Source organism: Podarcis bocagei (assembly GCF_964188305.1).
Source record: "Podarcis bocagei genome assembly, chromosome: 2".
NCBI lineage: Eukaryota > Metazoa > Chordata > Lepidosauria > Squamata > Lacertidae > Podarcis > Podarcis bocagei.
In genome coordinates this window covers 119424530-119441110 of record NC_138126.1, presented here as the reverse complement: position 1 = coordinate 119441110, position 16581 = coordinate 119424530, and the positions used below count along the sequence as shown (strand labels likewise).

General features: G+C 46.0%; 1 protein-coding gene across 8 annotated transcripts in view; it reads left to right on the top strand.

Annotated features, from left to right (window-relative positions):
* LOC308580124 (uncharacterized protein) overlaps nucleotides 1–16367 on the top strand; it is a 40508-nt gene extending 24141 nt beyond the window's left edge. For 2 of the 8 annotated variants that reach the window (XR_014004705.1, XR_014004706.1), the window contains exon 3: nucleotides 14734–16367. Coding sequence is in view for 2 of the 8 variants with exons in the window: in XM_081181413.1 (XP_081037539.1) it covers nucleotides 10246–10376; nucleotides 12762–14127 (1497 nt within the window). In the remaining 6 variants the exon portion in view is untranslated. Of the gene's footprint in view, nucleotides 1–6033; nucleotides 7217–10005; nucleotides 10526–11917; nucleotides 12410–12761 lie in introns of those variants that run through there. The other 6 variants (XR_014004707.1, XR_014004708.1, XR_014004709.1 and 3 more) reach the window with 6 other exon arrangements.
* The last annotated feature ends 214 nt before the right edge of the window (nucleotides 16368–16581 follow it).

The window sequence follows — 16581 nt, the reverse complement described above, 5'->3', positions numbered from 1 at the left end:
GCCGAAATGACTGCCAGAATCCGAGACCTGGGAGAAGAAGCAATGGAGGAGGACTGGAAAAAATTTAAGAATTATTTGCAAAAACTTTATAAGTTATATGAACTATAAAATGACGCATAATTTGAAATGCTAGCCCCAGCAATGAGAGTGCAATATTTATGAAATTGGAAAACAATATTGAAGGGATCAAAGTTTAAATGTTAAAAAGGATAATACGCTTTGTTTTTAGAGTAAACGGACAATAAGGGATTTAAACTTAAATTGCAATTGAAAGTACCAAAGAAACACATGAAACAAGGTTACAATTTGCTGATAAATTTATTATTAAGAATGCATTGTGCGGGAGATGCGGGGAAGTTTGATGGAAAATTGGAATAAGCTGTTGAAGGGTTATGATCTTTTTTATCTTCTTTTACATTTTTCTTTTTCTTCTTTCTCTTTCTGTTTTCTGTTTATGTCTGAAAAAATGCAATAAAAATATTTATTTAAAAAAAAGGAGTCCCTTTACCTTTACTGCACCTATCGTTTTCCACTGAGCATAAACACACCTGATGGCATAGTGAGGAATGATTAATCCATAAACTTACGTGAAATGCCTTCCTCAGCTACAGTCTAGTGTGCCAGGAACAGAGCAGGTATTTGCTAGGTGCTCCTGAGCCTCAAGAAGACTGAGCTATTGGCCACTGAGCTGACGTTCGCCTGAGCAGCCGGCCAGCCACAGCAGCAACTGCTCTGCAGAATTCTTTGGTCAGTTACAGGCCAGTTAGAATCCTGACAACAACACAAATCATAACTCCAAGGTACTGGTCATTTGGAACATCAGGAAAGTGGAAAATGGGAGGGAACTAAGTTCCCTTCTTTCCCAATGCAGTGTGTCTTTTCCAGGACACTGTGCAGTTAAAACACGTTCTTCCTGAAGTCAGATTCAGAGCAGTTCCAGCAGTAAAAATGGTGATACAGTATGTGTATCTCAGTACAGATTTGTTTGATGGTCCTGAATGCATTCCATAAAGGATCTCCATGTACAAGAAAGGCTAATAGCATGAGACATAAGAATTTCCTTGGCAAAATTATTGAAGACTCCTTACAAACCTCTCATTCTTCTTCCCCATCCCATCTTGTTTGGACATTATAGTAAGGGAGAAGATCTTAGCTCTTTTCCTTTGCACTGGGACCACATGGAATGTGTGCCATGGGACCCGAGCCCTCACACCAATACAGGCTATACCATTTTCAGAACCTAGGTGTCCATGATTTAAAATGGCTTTCCGCCAAAATATTTGTGTTGCTTTCTTTCTGTTCCTTTCTGTGTTGATGCTCCGAATGTGAGGTGCTCAGCTGCATGCAGTTTCCACGGAAGTGTGTGTGTGTGTGTGATTAACATTCGGCCAAGCAATGGGCCTAAATCCATCTATTTCACCTGAAATAACTTTGGGAGCCAGCCTTTAAAAATCTAAAGTAGATATCAAATTCAGAGGAATTAAAAGCTGTCATCTTTTTGACTATTTGAAACATCTTAGAACATACACAAATGTTAATGTTTGAAGGAAGGCAGCAAATGGAGCATTGGAGCCATCCATTCATCCCAGGAGTTGTGACCATTGATAAGATGAAGCACTTTCACATCGCATGGCAGTGTGCAGTGCTTTTAAAAAGGTAAAGGTAAAGGACCCCTGACAGTTAAGTCCAGTCACGGCTCTGGGGTTGCACCACTCATTGGCTTTACTGGTCGAGGGAGCTGACATTGATCCACAGACAGTTTTTCCGGGTCATGTGCCGAGCATGACTAAGCCACTTCTGGAAAAACCACAGCAGCGCATAGAAACGCCGTTTACCGTCCCTCCAGAGAGGTACCTATTTATCTACTTGCACTTTGACGTGGTTTGGAACTGCTAGGTTGGCAGGAGCAGGGACCGAGCAACGGGAGCTCACCCCCTCAAAGACGCAAGTCCAGTTCTGTATCTGCATGACATCATCCACACCCAAATGCTCTCCCGTTCTGTTTCCCCCACTTAATCCGGATACACCATCTCCATTGAAAACTCTGCTCAGTGACTCCCATCCAATAGAAAAGTGCTGACCGTCTTCCTGCAGATACACTTCCGTGCAGGGGTTTGGCCGACAAGTTCTTCCCGAGTGGGGGGATGTTTTCAGGGGCTCTTTGCTTTTCCCTGCCTCCCCTTTCATCCTCACCTGAGGAGATCTTGGCCATTCTCTTGACAGGGACCTCCCTTCTCAGGCCGGATTTCTGTTTTCCTTCATTCCTCCTTCTCCCGGTCTGGTTCACTGAGCAAATAAGAGAGAGGAGGTTTCATGCAAGTCAAGGTGTGCAATGGATCTTCAGGGCATTTGGGAGGAAGAAAAGGTTCAGAAACAAGCGACGCAGCAGCCCCCCAAGCGTAAAAAAACATTTGAACATATCGCTCATGAGATTCGCGCCCCCCCAGGATATAAATGCAGAACATCCTGCACTCCTATTAATATAAAAAGTGGGGCATTTCATATGATAAGAGCAGAGGAAGCTGCATTGTATGGAGCCAAACCAATTTTGGGAAAGTGCTACATGGGCCAGTCCACCAATTGGCTACCAATGAGAACATAGCAAAACACAAAATGGCTGCCATATGGTGTGGTATGAAATAAATTTGCCTGGCTGTGGGGCGTGAAGGCCGCACCCTGCAAGACCCTTTCCACGTGGCCTAGTCCCAGATTTGCTAGCCCCACAAAAGAGGCTCCTCATGAGGCCAGAGGAACATGGCCTGGCTGTGGGGCATGATTCGAAACCTCCAGTCCCAGTCCAGTGCTCTAACCACTAAACCACACTGCCCCCCATTGCAGTCTATAACAGCCTGGAGGGCCACAGATGCCCCATATTCTCTGGCTCTGAGATTGCCCAAAGTTTCCTTTCTATCCCTTGTTGTGCAAAAAGAAAAATGCCCATGACAAAATGTGACATTTTTGGTTCTTTGGAGACAGTTCTGCTTCTCTCTCTCTCTCTCTCTCTCTCTCTCTCTCTCTCTCTCTCTCTCTCTCTCTCTCCATTTAAAGGAGCCTCATCTCTTTTCCCACCCAACTTCCTCCTGCACACAGCTTCAATATTTCCATGAAGAAGTAACTAACCAATCACCCATAATTGGAATTTAGGAGATTAAGCAGATAATTTATTTTTATATAAGGAAAATAGATGGGAGGATAAATTAATTGCGCAAGGCAAGAATATATAGGATGGCAAATATCAAAAGAAACAAAGATTATGATTTGGGTTCTTAAAATAACACCAACACATGCCTGCCCAGTGGATTTCAGAACAAATATGTCTCCGAGAACTACCATTCACAAAGTTCCCTGGGAAGTGGTGGGCATCTCTGGGGGGTGAAATCAAAGGTCTTCAGCAGGCACTAGAAGGAAAAACGAAGGAGACGCCTGCGAGAAGCCAAGTTACGGGGAACCAGGCAGAGGCCTTCTCAGTGGTGGCGCCTTCTTCATGGTGATCCACTACTGCTTTAAGGGAGGTCTTGGAATAAGTTGATTTGTTGCTGATCCAGAACACCCACCCACCCCACTCACACATGAAAATAAAGACCACCACAGCCGACTACAAATGAATAACCACACCCTAGGCCAACCCCAACCTCTCTCACCACCAAAGGAACACAAGCGAACGGCAAAGAACCTGCACAAACAACGCTGACACCAAACCCTACATATAGGAAGTAAAATGAGATCCCCCCCCCCTTAGCATATAAATGCAGAACATCCTGCGCTCCTATTAATATAAAAAGTGGCGTATTTCATATGATAAGAACAGAGAAAGCTGTATTATACGGAACCAGACCAATTTTGGGAAAGTGCTACATGGGCCAGTCCACCAATTGGCTACCAATGAGAACATAGCAAAACACAAAATGGCTGCCATGGTGGATGGCAAAAAATGGCTGCCATATGGTGTGGTATGACATAAAATTGCCTGGCTGTGGGGCGTGAAGGCCGCACCCTGCAAGACCCTTTTCACCTGGCCTAGGCCCAGACTCACTAGCCCTGCAAAAGAGGCTCCCCTTGAGGCGGGAGGAACATCGCCCAGCTGTGGGGCATGATTCAAAACTTGTGTGGGATTAGGCTGGTGATATTAAACGGGAAGCAGCAAAAGCAGTATTCCGAAAGGCAGTGAGGTTTTGCTGCGCATGCTCTATACTGCTACATGAATTGTGCAAATAGGCAACAGCAGTAGGGTGCCAGGTTCCCCCCCCCCCTCTGCCACAGGCCCTTCATCTGCTGTATTTTTCTTTGGGTAATATTCCAAATCTCCTGGTTCCTCCTTCTCTGCAGTTTCTGGGAATATTGGAACCTAAGGGAGCAGCACCAAGTTCTCCATCATCCTCCAAGATCTCCACCCTTTTAGTTCTTGGGAATCCTGGCTTTGTGATTAGAAAATTTCCCCAAGAACAAAAACACTTACAGTGGCCTCAGATGCTCCTTTGAAGCAGTTATTTGGAAGATCCTAACATCTTCTCTGCACGTCACTCTAGGCAGCTCTAGGCATGAAGGTGGTTTCTGCAGCAGAAGTCTCCACAGAGTGCACAACTGCAGAAGTGCCTTTGTGACTCTTTGAGTTTTCAGGATGCCAGGAACGATTTGCACAGTTAACCCAAAAGATGAGCAAGAGATGCATTTGCAGGATCAAAATACAAGGTTTGTCCTGGAATATCAGTTCTGGGAGGGGGGAAGAACTAAGTGCCTTCATGCCCTGCCTGGAAGCTTCCTTGAATCATCCGTCCGGCTTTTGTGGACATCAGTGCATTGGACTAGAATGGGCTATTGCATGATCTTAAGCAATTGTGAGGTTGGGTAACTCGCGATCTGAACAGCAGTGCCATATCCTAGAAAGTCAAACATCTTTTCTGTTTCTGTGGAATTAAGCTTTACGTAGAATAAGATACATTCTGCCCAAATCGCAGTCTCCCTCTGACCTCATCTGCCACAGTCCACAAAAGTCTGGGTGTCTTTTTCTGTAGACCTTGTGCTTTCCAAACAACTGGCCTCCTCCCAAACCGTAGTGCTTACCGTATATACTGGGATGGATCTCGTACACGGAAAACCACAAGAATTCATTTCCGCAGAATATATTAACAGCCCCCCCACCCAAAAAAATCTCTGAGAATTCCAAAGAGCTCAATATGGTTTCCAGAACCCTGAGAAAGCTGCAGTTCCCAGCACCTTTAACAAACTACAGGTCCCAGGATTCTTGGTGGGGGCGCCTTAAAAGTTCACAGTCCTAAAAAGAAAGCTGGTTTAAGCAGGAATATAGGTCCCCAATTAAGGACTGCTTCAGGCAGGAAGGTGGAGAGGCAGTGCGGCCTAGTGGTTAGACTGCCAAACTAGGACCAGGGAGGCACCGGGGTTCAAATCCCCCACTCGGCTATGAAGCCACATCGAAAAGAGCATAGAAATAAAGAAGACCGCGAAATGATACAAACATGACCCCCGCTTTGCAGCCTCCTTTTAACAGAAGTGAGAAGGCTCGATGTGCCATCCTGCCCAGGGCCGGGCGATGTCTGGTTTTCAACGTCAGCCAATGAGCAGGGCTTAAATTCTGCTCAGTTGGGCGGGATTCCAAGCAAACCCCTTTCTGATTCAGAAGCGGGTTTGTCTCCTAAACAGTCCCCCTTCTTCGTTTTAGCAGGGGAATCCAGTCTCATTCTGGCAGGGGCTGCCTTGAATTTCCTGCTGAAACCCCCAAGTAGTCAAACTCTATTTTAGCAAGACCTTCAACTGAAATCCCATCTTGATTGAGGAAGGGGGTTTGCATTAGAAGTAGGATGGGCAGGGAGGGAGAAGAGTTTCTAGCAGCAGTACCTCCCCAGGTGCTTTGAGGACCTATTACTAATTGATTGATTGATTGATTTTCTATACATACCTTTTGCAAACAGATCTTTTTAAAAAAAGAAACACAGTAAGCTACACCTTTCCTGCAAATTACCCCCCATGACCATTCCAAAGCTAATAGTAATAGTAATAATAATAATAATAATAATAATAATAATAATAATAATAATAATAATAATAATAGCAACATAGGGACGCGGGTGGCGCTGTGGGTTAAGCCACAGAGCCTAAGATTTGCTGATCAGAAGGTCGGAGGTTCGAATCCCCGCAATGGGGTGAGCTCCCGTTGCTCAGTCCCAGATCCTGCCAACCTAGCAGTTCAAAAACACGTCAAAGTGCAAGTAGATAAATAGGTAACGCTACGGTGGGAAGGTAAACAGCGTTTCCGTGCACTGCTCTGGTTTGCCAGAAGTGGCTTAGTCATGCTGGCCACATGACCCGGAAGCTGTACGCCGGCTCCCTTGGCCAATAAAGCGAGATGAGCGCCGCAACCCCAGAGTCGGCCACGACTGGACCTAATGGTCAGGGGTCCCTTTACCTTTAATAGCAGTTTATTGGGCCTTAACTCTGCATAGGGAGGAAACAGGGGTGGGCTGTCTAAAATAATAGTACCCAGAAAAGGGTGGTGGTGGACAGGAAAGGTTTAGGAGAGAGAGAGTGGCCCCTCCCTTCCCCCAGCTTAATCCACAGCTAAATTTGATGTGAAATGTGCTTTTCTTACAAAACCAAAAAGCCGGCCACAGGGACAGTCTAAGGAACAATATTTTAGGGGGGAGTGGGGAGATAGCTCCATTAGAGGTTCCACACTGTTAAGGAAAAATCCGGGTTGAGAGACTACTCAACAGCCCAGCTCCTCGGGGTACAGGTCCCCCCACAGGTCCATGTGGTCAGTAAAATAAGGAAATTCCAGCAAGCAAGCAATTTGGAGCAAAGCAGCGGCCAGTAGCCTCAGAGCCTTTATTGTTGCGCAACAGGTTCAACAGCAGCCAGTGAACCCAGAGCATGGGGCCACATTGACTTTGAAAACTTTCCCACCATATGTCAGAATACAGTTTGCACAGCATCATCAATACATCATTGCTACATCACTAACATGTCACAAAAGGGGAGGGTTACACAAGATTAGCATAAGCAGCTATGTCGGAGCAACACCCAAGTACAGTATAAGCTTAGCATCATGGGCAAACATGTCTTAAGTACCCACCACCCAAAGTACAACAAAACTTCCTTGGCATCTCTGGAGCCGGAAGCAAGTCTGGGGATGAGATTTGTCTTCCCTTGGAGAACCAGGAGCCCAGCAATTGTCACCTCTGGGCATTTCCTGGGGCAGCATGTGTGTACACATGTCTTCAAGCTTGGGGAGGTGGAAGGGGAAAGAGTCTTTTTTCCAAGGGCAAAATGGTGCTGGAATGGAGGAACTTGTCAAAGGGGTTGATTTTATAGGATTCATAAAGCTTGGTATCTTCTTCCCTGAGCTGTCAAGTCGAAAGGATAGGTTCAGGCATAATGTTTGTAACATTTAACAACTTTAAAGATGTGCCCCCCCCCCCCCGTAATTCCGTAACACCTTCGGAGATAAATTTTCTCTAGGTTCTGTAGGGATTGAGAGATGGAGGAAAGCCATGCGGAAGATTTCATCATTCCAGAGGAATCCTGCGAAGGGGAGATGGAGGAAAGCCCAAAACATACCATCATACATGTTACTCCCTGCAACAGGGAGTAGCAAACTGCTAAATATTGGAATATATTGATATATGGCAGTATCTGAAATAAGGATGGAGCTATGTAGAGGCATTGGCTGGCTTCACAGTTTTCCCCACATTGTGCAATCTCTGGAACGTGAATGTATAATTGGATGGTGGGAGTGTGTTTGGGAGGAGCTGAAGCAGCCCCCTGTTCTGCTGTCCTCTCCCCCTCGGTCAAGCAACTACTCACCAGCTACTTCTCTGTCCTCAGTGCCTCTGGCATGTGCCTCAAGGTCACAAAGACCAACATCTTGCACTTAGCATTGCACAGAAGAGCACAGGAGCCCTTCTCGGCTTGGGTGAGGAGCTCTCAGTGGAAGCTAGGGTTACCCAGCTGGCCTGTACCCCATTGATGTTTTTCCTTTTTGTGTTCATTGGCCTTGTGCTGGTGCCAGGCTATTTTGTGCCCTAGGCATGGCTAGCTACTTGCACCCCTCCCAAAAACTAGTATTTATTTATTTATTAAAAATTTTGTTGATTTACAAAAGTGTGCAATGTCTCTCTCTCATGTTTTTTCCCCCCATGTAACATTTTTACAAATCATTGTCATTTGTTGAGACATTAGGAAGAAAAGGGGAAAGAGGTGGGGGGGTGGGAAGATGGGGTGGGGTGGGGTTGGGTGGCGATTTTTCTATTTTACTTCCTATATGTAGGGTTTGGTGTCAGCGTTGTTTGTGCAGGTTCTTTGCCGTTCGCTTGTGTTCCTTTGGTGGTGAGAGAGGTTGGGGTTGGCCTAGGGTGTGGTTATTCATTTGTAGTCGGCTGTGGTGGTCTTTGTTTTCATGTGTGAGTGGGGTGGGTGGGTGTTTTGGATCAGCAACAAATCTACTTATTCCAAGACCTCCCTTAAAGCAGTAGTGGATCACCATGAAGAAGGTGCCACCACCAAGAAGGCCTCTGCCTGGTTCCCCGTAACTTGGCTTCTCGCAGGCGTCTCCTTCATTTTTCCTTCTACCGCCTGCTGAAGACCTTTGATTTCACCCCCCAGAGGTGCACTCCATTGCCTCTCAAAAGAGATGCCCACCACTTCCCAGGGAACTCTGTGAATGGTAGTTCTCGGAGACATATTTGTTCTGAAATCCACTGGGCAGGCATGTGTTGGTGTTATTTTAAGAACCCAAATCATAATCTTTGTTTCTTTTGATATTTGCCATCCTATATATTCTTGCCTTGCGCAATTAATTTATCCTCCCATCTATTTTCCTTATATAAAAATAAATTATCTCCTTAATCTCGTAAATTCCAATCATGGGTTGGTTGGTTAGTTAGTTACTTCTTTATGAAAATCTTGAAGCTGGGGGGGGGTGCAGGAGGAAGTTGGGTGGGAAAAGAGATGAGGCTCATTTAAATGGAGAGAGAGAGAGAGAGAGAGAGAGAGAGAGAGAGAGAGAGAGAGAGAGAGAGAAAAGCAGAACTGTCTCCAAAGAACCAAAAATGTCACATTTTGTCATGGGCATTTTTCTTTTTGCACAACAATTCAATTTCAATTCAATTCAATTTCCTTTATTCGACCGATAGTCAGAATTAAACATTACACAATAATTATAAACCATAACATCATAGGGGGTACATAAATAAGGTAGGGCCACAGTACTAGACCTCTCACAGATAACCCACGTCAAAGCATTCAGTTATACGTTTCCGACACTTGAGTGCCAGGAAAAGAAATTTAGCCACTGACAAGGTTGTTTTCCCAGAAGACTTATTTAGCAGATATGCTGTCTGCTTTCCTCTTTGTCGGGAACTGAGCTGGGGTAAGTATGGAGTTGTAAGATACTGTTTTAAATCGTTGTAGAAGGGACAGCTCAATAAAATGTGCTCTGTGGATTCTACCTCACCCAATGCACAGTGGCATAATCTCTGGTCATATGGGACTCCTCCATATCTTCCCTTCAGGACCGCCGAGTCAAGAACATTCAGCCTAGCCGCAGTAAATAGTCTGCGGTATTCCACGTAGTGGATATCCGCCAGGTAGCGAGCTGGAGCAGCCCGATACAACTGCTCCCCCAGAAACAACCCAGGTTTCACACGGGCTATGTCCTCCTGTCTGGCAATATCCCTTAATCTTTGAGCCATCACCGCCTTTGCGTGGCTATACGTCATGGACTCTATATAAAGGGGGGACAACCCGCACTTCTGCACTTCCTCCACTATCTCCCCTTCCCATGGAGATTTAAAGTTATCCCTCAGAATCAAGGGGGCCAAACCCACCGGTCTGAAACAGAGCTTGAGCCATAGCCATAACTTCGCTTTCAGGGCCACATACCTAAAGGCTTGGCAACCGGTTCTTTTTGCACAACAAGGGATAGAAAGGAAACTTTGGCCAATCTCAGAGCCAGAGAATATGGGGCATCTGTGGCCCTCCAGGCTGTTTATATCCGCGGGGGTGGGGGCGAATCTCATGAGCGATATGTTCAAACGTTTTTTTACGCTTGGGGAGCTGCTGCGTCGCTTGTTCCTGAACCTTTTCTTCCTTCCAAATGCCCTGAAGATCCATTGCACACCTTGACTTGCATGAAACCTCCTCTCTCTTATTTGCTCAATAAACCAGACCGGGAGAAGGAGGAATGAAGGAAAACAGAAATCCGGCCTGAGAACGGAGGTCCCTGTCAAGAGAATGGCCAAGATCTCCTCAGGTGAGGATGAAAGGGGAGGCAGGGAAAAGCAAAGAGCCCCTGAAAACATCCCCACACTCGGGAAGAACTTGTTGGCCAAACCCCTGCACGGAAGTGTATCTGCAGGAAGACAGTCAGCACTTTTCTATTGGATAGGTGTCACTGAGCAGAGTTTTCAATGGAGATGGTGTATCCGGATTAAGTGGGGGAAACAGAACGGGAGAGCATTTGGGTGTGGAGGATGTCATGCAGATACAGAACTGGACTTGTGTCTTTGACGGGGTGAGCTCCCGTTGCTCGGTCCCTGCTCCTGCCAACCTAGCAGTTCCAAACCACATCAAAGTGCAAGTAGATAAATAGGTACCGCTCCGGCGGGACGGTAAACGACATTTCTGTGCGCTGCTCTGGTTTCGCCAGAAGCGGCTTAGTCTTGCTAGCCACATGACCCGGAAAAATCGTCTGCGGACCAACGTCAGCTCCCTTGGCCAGTAAAGCCAATGAGTGGTGCAACCCCAGAGCCGTGACTGGACTTAACTGTCAGGGGTCCTTTACCTTTTTAAAAGCACTGCACACTGCCATGCGATGTGAAAGTGCTTCATCTTATCAATGGTCACAACTCCTGGGATGAATGGATGGCTCCAATGCTCCATTTTCTGCCTTCCTTCAAACATTAACATTTGTGTATGTTCTAAGATGTTTCAAATAGTCAAAAAGATGACAGCTTTTAATTCCTCTGAATTTGATATCTACTTTAGATTTTTAAAGGCTGGCTCCCAAAGTTATTTCAGGTGAAATAGATGGATTTAGGCCCATTGCTTGGCCGAATGTTAATCACACACACACACACACACACACACTTCAGTGGAAACTGCATGCAGCTGAGCAGCTCACATTCGGAGCATCAACACAGAAAGGAACAGGACAGGAAGGAAGCAACACAAATATTTTGACTGAAGTGTCTTAGGAAAGCGATTTGAAATCATGGGCACCTAGGTTCTGAAAATGGTGTTGCCCGTATTGGTGTGAGTGATGGGGTCCCATTGCACAAATTTCATGTAACCCCAGTGCAAAGGAAAAGAGCTAAGATCTTCTCCCTTACTATATAGATTCCAATACTTGGGAGTTTGGTTACAACATAACCTTAGATGGAAGGCCCATGTAGCTTATGTTACAAACAGAGCCAAAGCTATCTCCTTGGCGATCTTGCGATTCTTCTTCACCGATGGAGCCCTCCACATCCCATCGGCGTTGAAAGTGTTCAAGGCCAAGGTGATTCCGACAATTGCTTATGCCATCTCAACTTGGGGGACTTTTGTCAACCTATCTCACCTAGAGGTTATTCAAAATCAGTTTTTAAGAGGGATATTGAAACTGCCCAGCTGTGTAAGTAATACAGCATTACGCATGGAACTTAATATTGTATCCCTGGAAAACGCCCTGTGGAAGCACATACTCTGTCACTGGTTATCTCTATGGCACAATCTCCCAAACTTGTATTTGATACAATATATGTGGAGAGATGATTTCCAGAGCCCATGGGTAAAAAATTTACAACTGAAAATTACGGCAATGGAAGTCTCCCCATCTAAATTACTAGAGCAGGACATAGTTCCAGCTAAAAGAACAGTAACCTGTAAACTAGAGGAGATGGACTTGCAGCAGAAAATGGTCTTCAATAATTTTGCCAAGGCAATTCTTATTGTTCAGGGCCTCATGCTATTAGCCTTTCTTGCACATGGAGATCCTTTATGAAATGCATTCAGGACCATCAAACAAATCTGTACTGAGATACACACATCACCATTTTTAGTGCTGGAACTGCTCTGAATCTGACTTCAGGAAGAACGTGTTTTAACTGCACAGTGTCCTGGAATAAACACTCTGCATTGGGAAAGAAGGGGACTGAGTTCCCTCCCATTTTCCACTTTCCTGATGTTCCAAATGACCAGTACCTTGGAGTTATGATTTGTGTTGTTGTCAGGATTCTAACTGTAACTGTAACTGACCTAAGAATTCTGCAGAGCAGTTGCTGCTGTGGCTGGCCGGCTGCTCAGGCGAACGTCAGCTCAGTGGCCAACCGCTCAGTCTTCTTGAGGCTCAGGAGCACCTAGCAAATACCTGCTCTGTTCCTGGCACACTAGACTGTAGCTGAGGAAGGCATTTCACGTAAGTTTATGGATTAAGCATTCCTCACTATGCCATCAGGTGTGTTTATGCTCGGTGGAAAAGGATAGCTGCAGTAGCAGATAGCAGGACAGCGAAACATGAGCAGCTCCCATCCACAACAGGTTGCTGATTTTCACAGCAACAGTGCAAGAGTATATTAAATCAGTAGCAGTTTGCTGGAAAAAAGTATGTGTGGATCAGATGTCTATACCTAACTGGGGGGGTGGGGGGAGAGAGCAGGGGAACTCTTTCCTTTGCTGCTTCTTTCTGTGCATGGAAGGATGTCCTTCAATGACTAGACATGCTTGTTATTCCCTCTCTCACTGCATGTTGTCTTCTCTTTTGTTTCCAGGATGTCTTCCAAGGTCTCCCCTGCTCCCCTCATCTCCAAACCCCCCCTGCGGGTGAAAGAAGGCTCCCTGGTAGTCAGGTGGCTGAGATTGGTGTCCTGCCTCCTCTTGTGTGCGTTCCTGATGGATATTATGGCCTGGATGATGTGCATTGCCTCAATAGCCATTGTCAACTGGCGAGTGTGGCGTGTCGAAAACATAAAGGGAATTGCCTCTGAAAACATCTGGATCGGGATCTGGCAGGTCTGTTTTTTGAAAGACCCTTCTAACGACGGAAACTATTATTACCATTGTGAAGAGCTCCATGAACAACATCCAAACCTCCCGAGGGAAATTTTTGTTGCTCAGGACTTAATGGCCTTAGCTGCCATTATGAATTCAGCGGCCCTGGGATTACAGGCATTTGCCCTCTGCAATGTGTTCGAGACCAGAAACCATAAGGATTTTCTCTTAACCTTTTTTGGGCTTGGAGCTCTGCTGAACTTACCAGCAGGGATACTCGTCCTGATTTCCGTGATATGGAACATGTCTGCTGTCTTACAAAATGGGGAAATTGACTTCCCTGAAACTTTTGAGTTGCCTCAAATTCCCAGTGAGCAGCATATTGGACCTTCTATTTATCTAGGCTGTATTGCTGGGGGTTTCCAGCTGCTGAGTGCAGCATTGGTTGGGATGGAGAGATGTTGCATCAGGACCACCGCAACAGATACATCTCAAATAGAAACTGTAGTGGTGATTACCCGAGGAAGTGCGGTGAAAAGCGAGAGTCTTACTACTTGTTCAAAGTGTGGTTCTCTGCTGGACCTGGTAATTCAAGAGAAATCCTCCGCAGTGGAGATGGAGGAAACCCATGCGGAAGATCTTGTCAAATCCTGTGCAGTTGAGATGGAGGAAGGCTGTGCAAGTGATCTTGTCATTCCAGAGGAATCCTGCGTAGTGGAGATGGAGGAAAGCTGTGCAAGTGACCTTGTCTTTCCAGAGGAATCCTGCATAGTGGAGATGGAGGAAAGCTGGGCAAGTGATCTTGTCATTCCAGAGGAATCCTGCGTAGTGGAGATGGAGGAAAGCTGGGCAAGTGATCTTGTCATTCCAGAGGAATCCTGCGTAGTGGAGATGGAGGAAAGCTGGGCAAGTGATCTTGTCATTCCAGAGGAATCCTGCGTAGTGGAGATGGAGGAAAGCTGGGCAAGTGATCTTGTCATTCCAGAGGAATCCTGCGTAGTGGAGATGGAGGAAAGCTGGGCAAGTGATCTTGTCATTCCAGAGGAATCCTGCGCAGTGGAGATGGAGGAAAGCCATACACCCAAAGCTTACCTGAAGGACATCATAGGCCACCTGATGTCCCCAATCATACGATTATACATGTGATTCCCTACAACAGGGAGTCGTAAACTGTCAGATGCAGATCCACGCCGATCACTCCATACACGCATAGATCTGCGTGGATCAGGACTTCAGGGATTTTGGGACTTCAGGTGGGCTTTGATGTCCTTCCAGTGAGGAAGCCTCTTTTTATGATTATTATTTTTTAGTATTTATTTATTTATTTATTTATTAAAGATTTTGTTGATTTACAAAAGTGTGCAATGTCTCTCTCTCATGTTTTTTCCCCCATGTAACATTTTTACAAATCATTTTCATTTGTTGAGACATTAGGAAGGAAAGGGGAAAGAGGTGGAGGGGGGGAAGATGGGTGGGGGTGGGGTTGGGTGGCCTAGGGTGTGGTTATTCATTTGTAGTTGGCTGTGGTGGTCTTTGTTTTCATGTGTGAGTGGGGGGGTGTTTTGGATCAGCAACAAATCTACTTATTTCAAGACCTCCCTTAAAGCAGTAGTGGACCACCATGAAGAAGGCGCCACCACTGAGAAGGCCTCTGCCTGGTTCCCTGTAACTTGGCTGCTCCCAGGGATGGGGGGAGGTCATATTTTTTCCCTTGATTTCCCCCTCTGAAAACTAGGTGCGCCCTATGGTCAGGTGCGCCCTATAGAGCAAAAAATACCGTAATAATAATTTAGTTAGACCCCGCCCATCCGGCTGGGTTTCCCCCTCTTTTAATTCTAATAGCGCATTAAAGTTCTGATATAAAAAAGGTTTGTCCTGGAATATCAGTTCTGGGAGGGGGGAAGAGCTAAATGCCTTCATGCCCTGCCTGGAAGCTTCCTTGAATCACCCATCCGGCTTTTGTGGACATCAGTGCATTGGACTAGAATGGGCTATCGGTCTGTTTGCATGACCCTTAGTAATTGTGAGGTTGGGTAACTCGCGATCTGAACAGCAGTGCCATATCCTAGAAAGTCAAACATCTTTTCTGTTTCTTTGGAATTAAGCTTTCCTTAGAATAAGATACATTATCCCCAAACTACAGTCTCCCTCTGACCTCATCTGCCACAGTCCACAAAAGTCTGGGTGTCTTTTTCTGTCGACCTTGTGCTTTCCAAACAACTGGCCTCCTCCCAAACTGTAGTGCTTATATACTGGGATGGATCTCGTACACGGAAAACCACAAGAAGAATTCATTTCCGCAGCATCTGTTAACAGCCCCCCCCCCCCAATCTCTGAAAATTCCAAAGAGCTCAATATGGTTTCCAGAACCCTGAGAAAGCTGCAGTTCCCAGCACCTTTAACAAACTACAGTTCCCAGGATTCTTGGTGGGGGCGCCTTAAAAGTTCACAGTCCTAAAAAGAAAGCTGGTTTAAGCAGGAATATAGGTCCCCAATTAAGGACTGCTTCAGGCAGGAAGGTGGAGAGGCAGTGCGGCCTAGTGGTTAGACTGCCAAACTAGGACCAGGGAGGCACCGGGGTTCAAATCCCCCACTCGGCTATGAAGCCACATCGAAAAGAGCATAGAGATAAAGAAGACCGCGAAATGATACAAATATGACCCCCGCTTTGCAGCCTCCTTTGAACAGATGTAAGGAGGCTCGGTGTGCCATCCTGCCCAGGGCCGGGCGATATCTGGTTTTCAACGTCAGCCGATGAGCAGGGCTTAAATTCTGCTCAGTTGGGCAGGATTCCAAGCAAACCCATTCCTGATTCAGACGCGGGTTTGTCTGGATCTATCTCCTAAACAGCCCCCCTTTTTTGTTTTAGCAGGGGAATCCAGTCTCATTCAGGCAGGGGGCTGCCTTGAATTTCCTGCTGAAACCCCCAAGTTGTCCAACTCTCTTTTAGCTGAAATCCCATCTTGACTGAGGAAGGGGGTTTGCATTAGAAGTGGGACGGGCGGGGAGGGGGAATAGTTTCTAGCAGCAGTACCTCCCCAGGTGTTTTGAGGAACTATTAGTAATTGATTGATTGATTGATTTTCTATACATACCTTTTGCAAACAGATCTTTTTTAAAAAAGAAACACAGTAAGCCACACATTTCCTGCAAATTATCCCCCATGACCATTGCAAAGCTCACAATAATAACAGTAATAGCAGCGTATTGGACCTTAACTCTGCATAGGAAGGAAACAGGGGTGGGCTGTCTAAAATAATTGTGCCCAGAAAAGGGTGGTGGTGGACAGGAGAGGTTTAGGAGAGAGAGAGTGACCCCTCCCTTCCTCCAGCTTAATCTGCAGCTAAATTTGATGTGAAATGTGCTTTTCTTAAAAAAAACAAAAACTCAGCCACAGGGACAGTCTAAGGAACAATATTTGGGGGGGGGGGGAGTGGGGAGATAGCTCCATTAGAGGTTCCACACTGGTAAGGAAAATTCCGAGTTGAGAGACTACTCAACAGCCCAGCTTGTCGGGGTACAGGTCCCCCCCCCCACAGGTCCATGTGGTCAGTAAAATAAGGAAATCCCAGCAAGCAAGCAATTTGGAGCAAAAGAGCA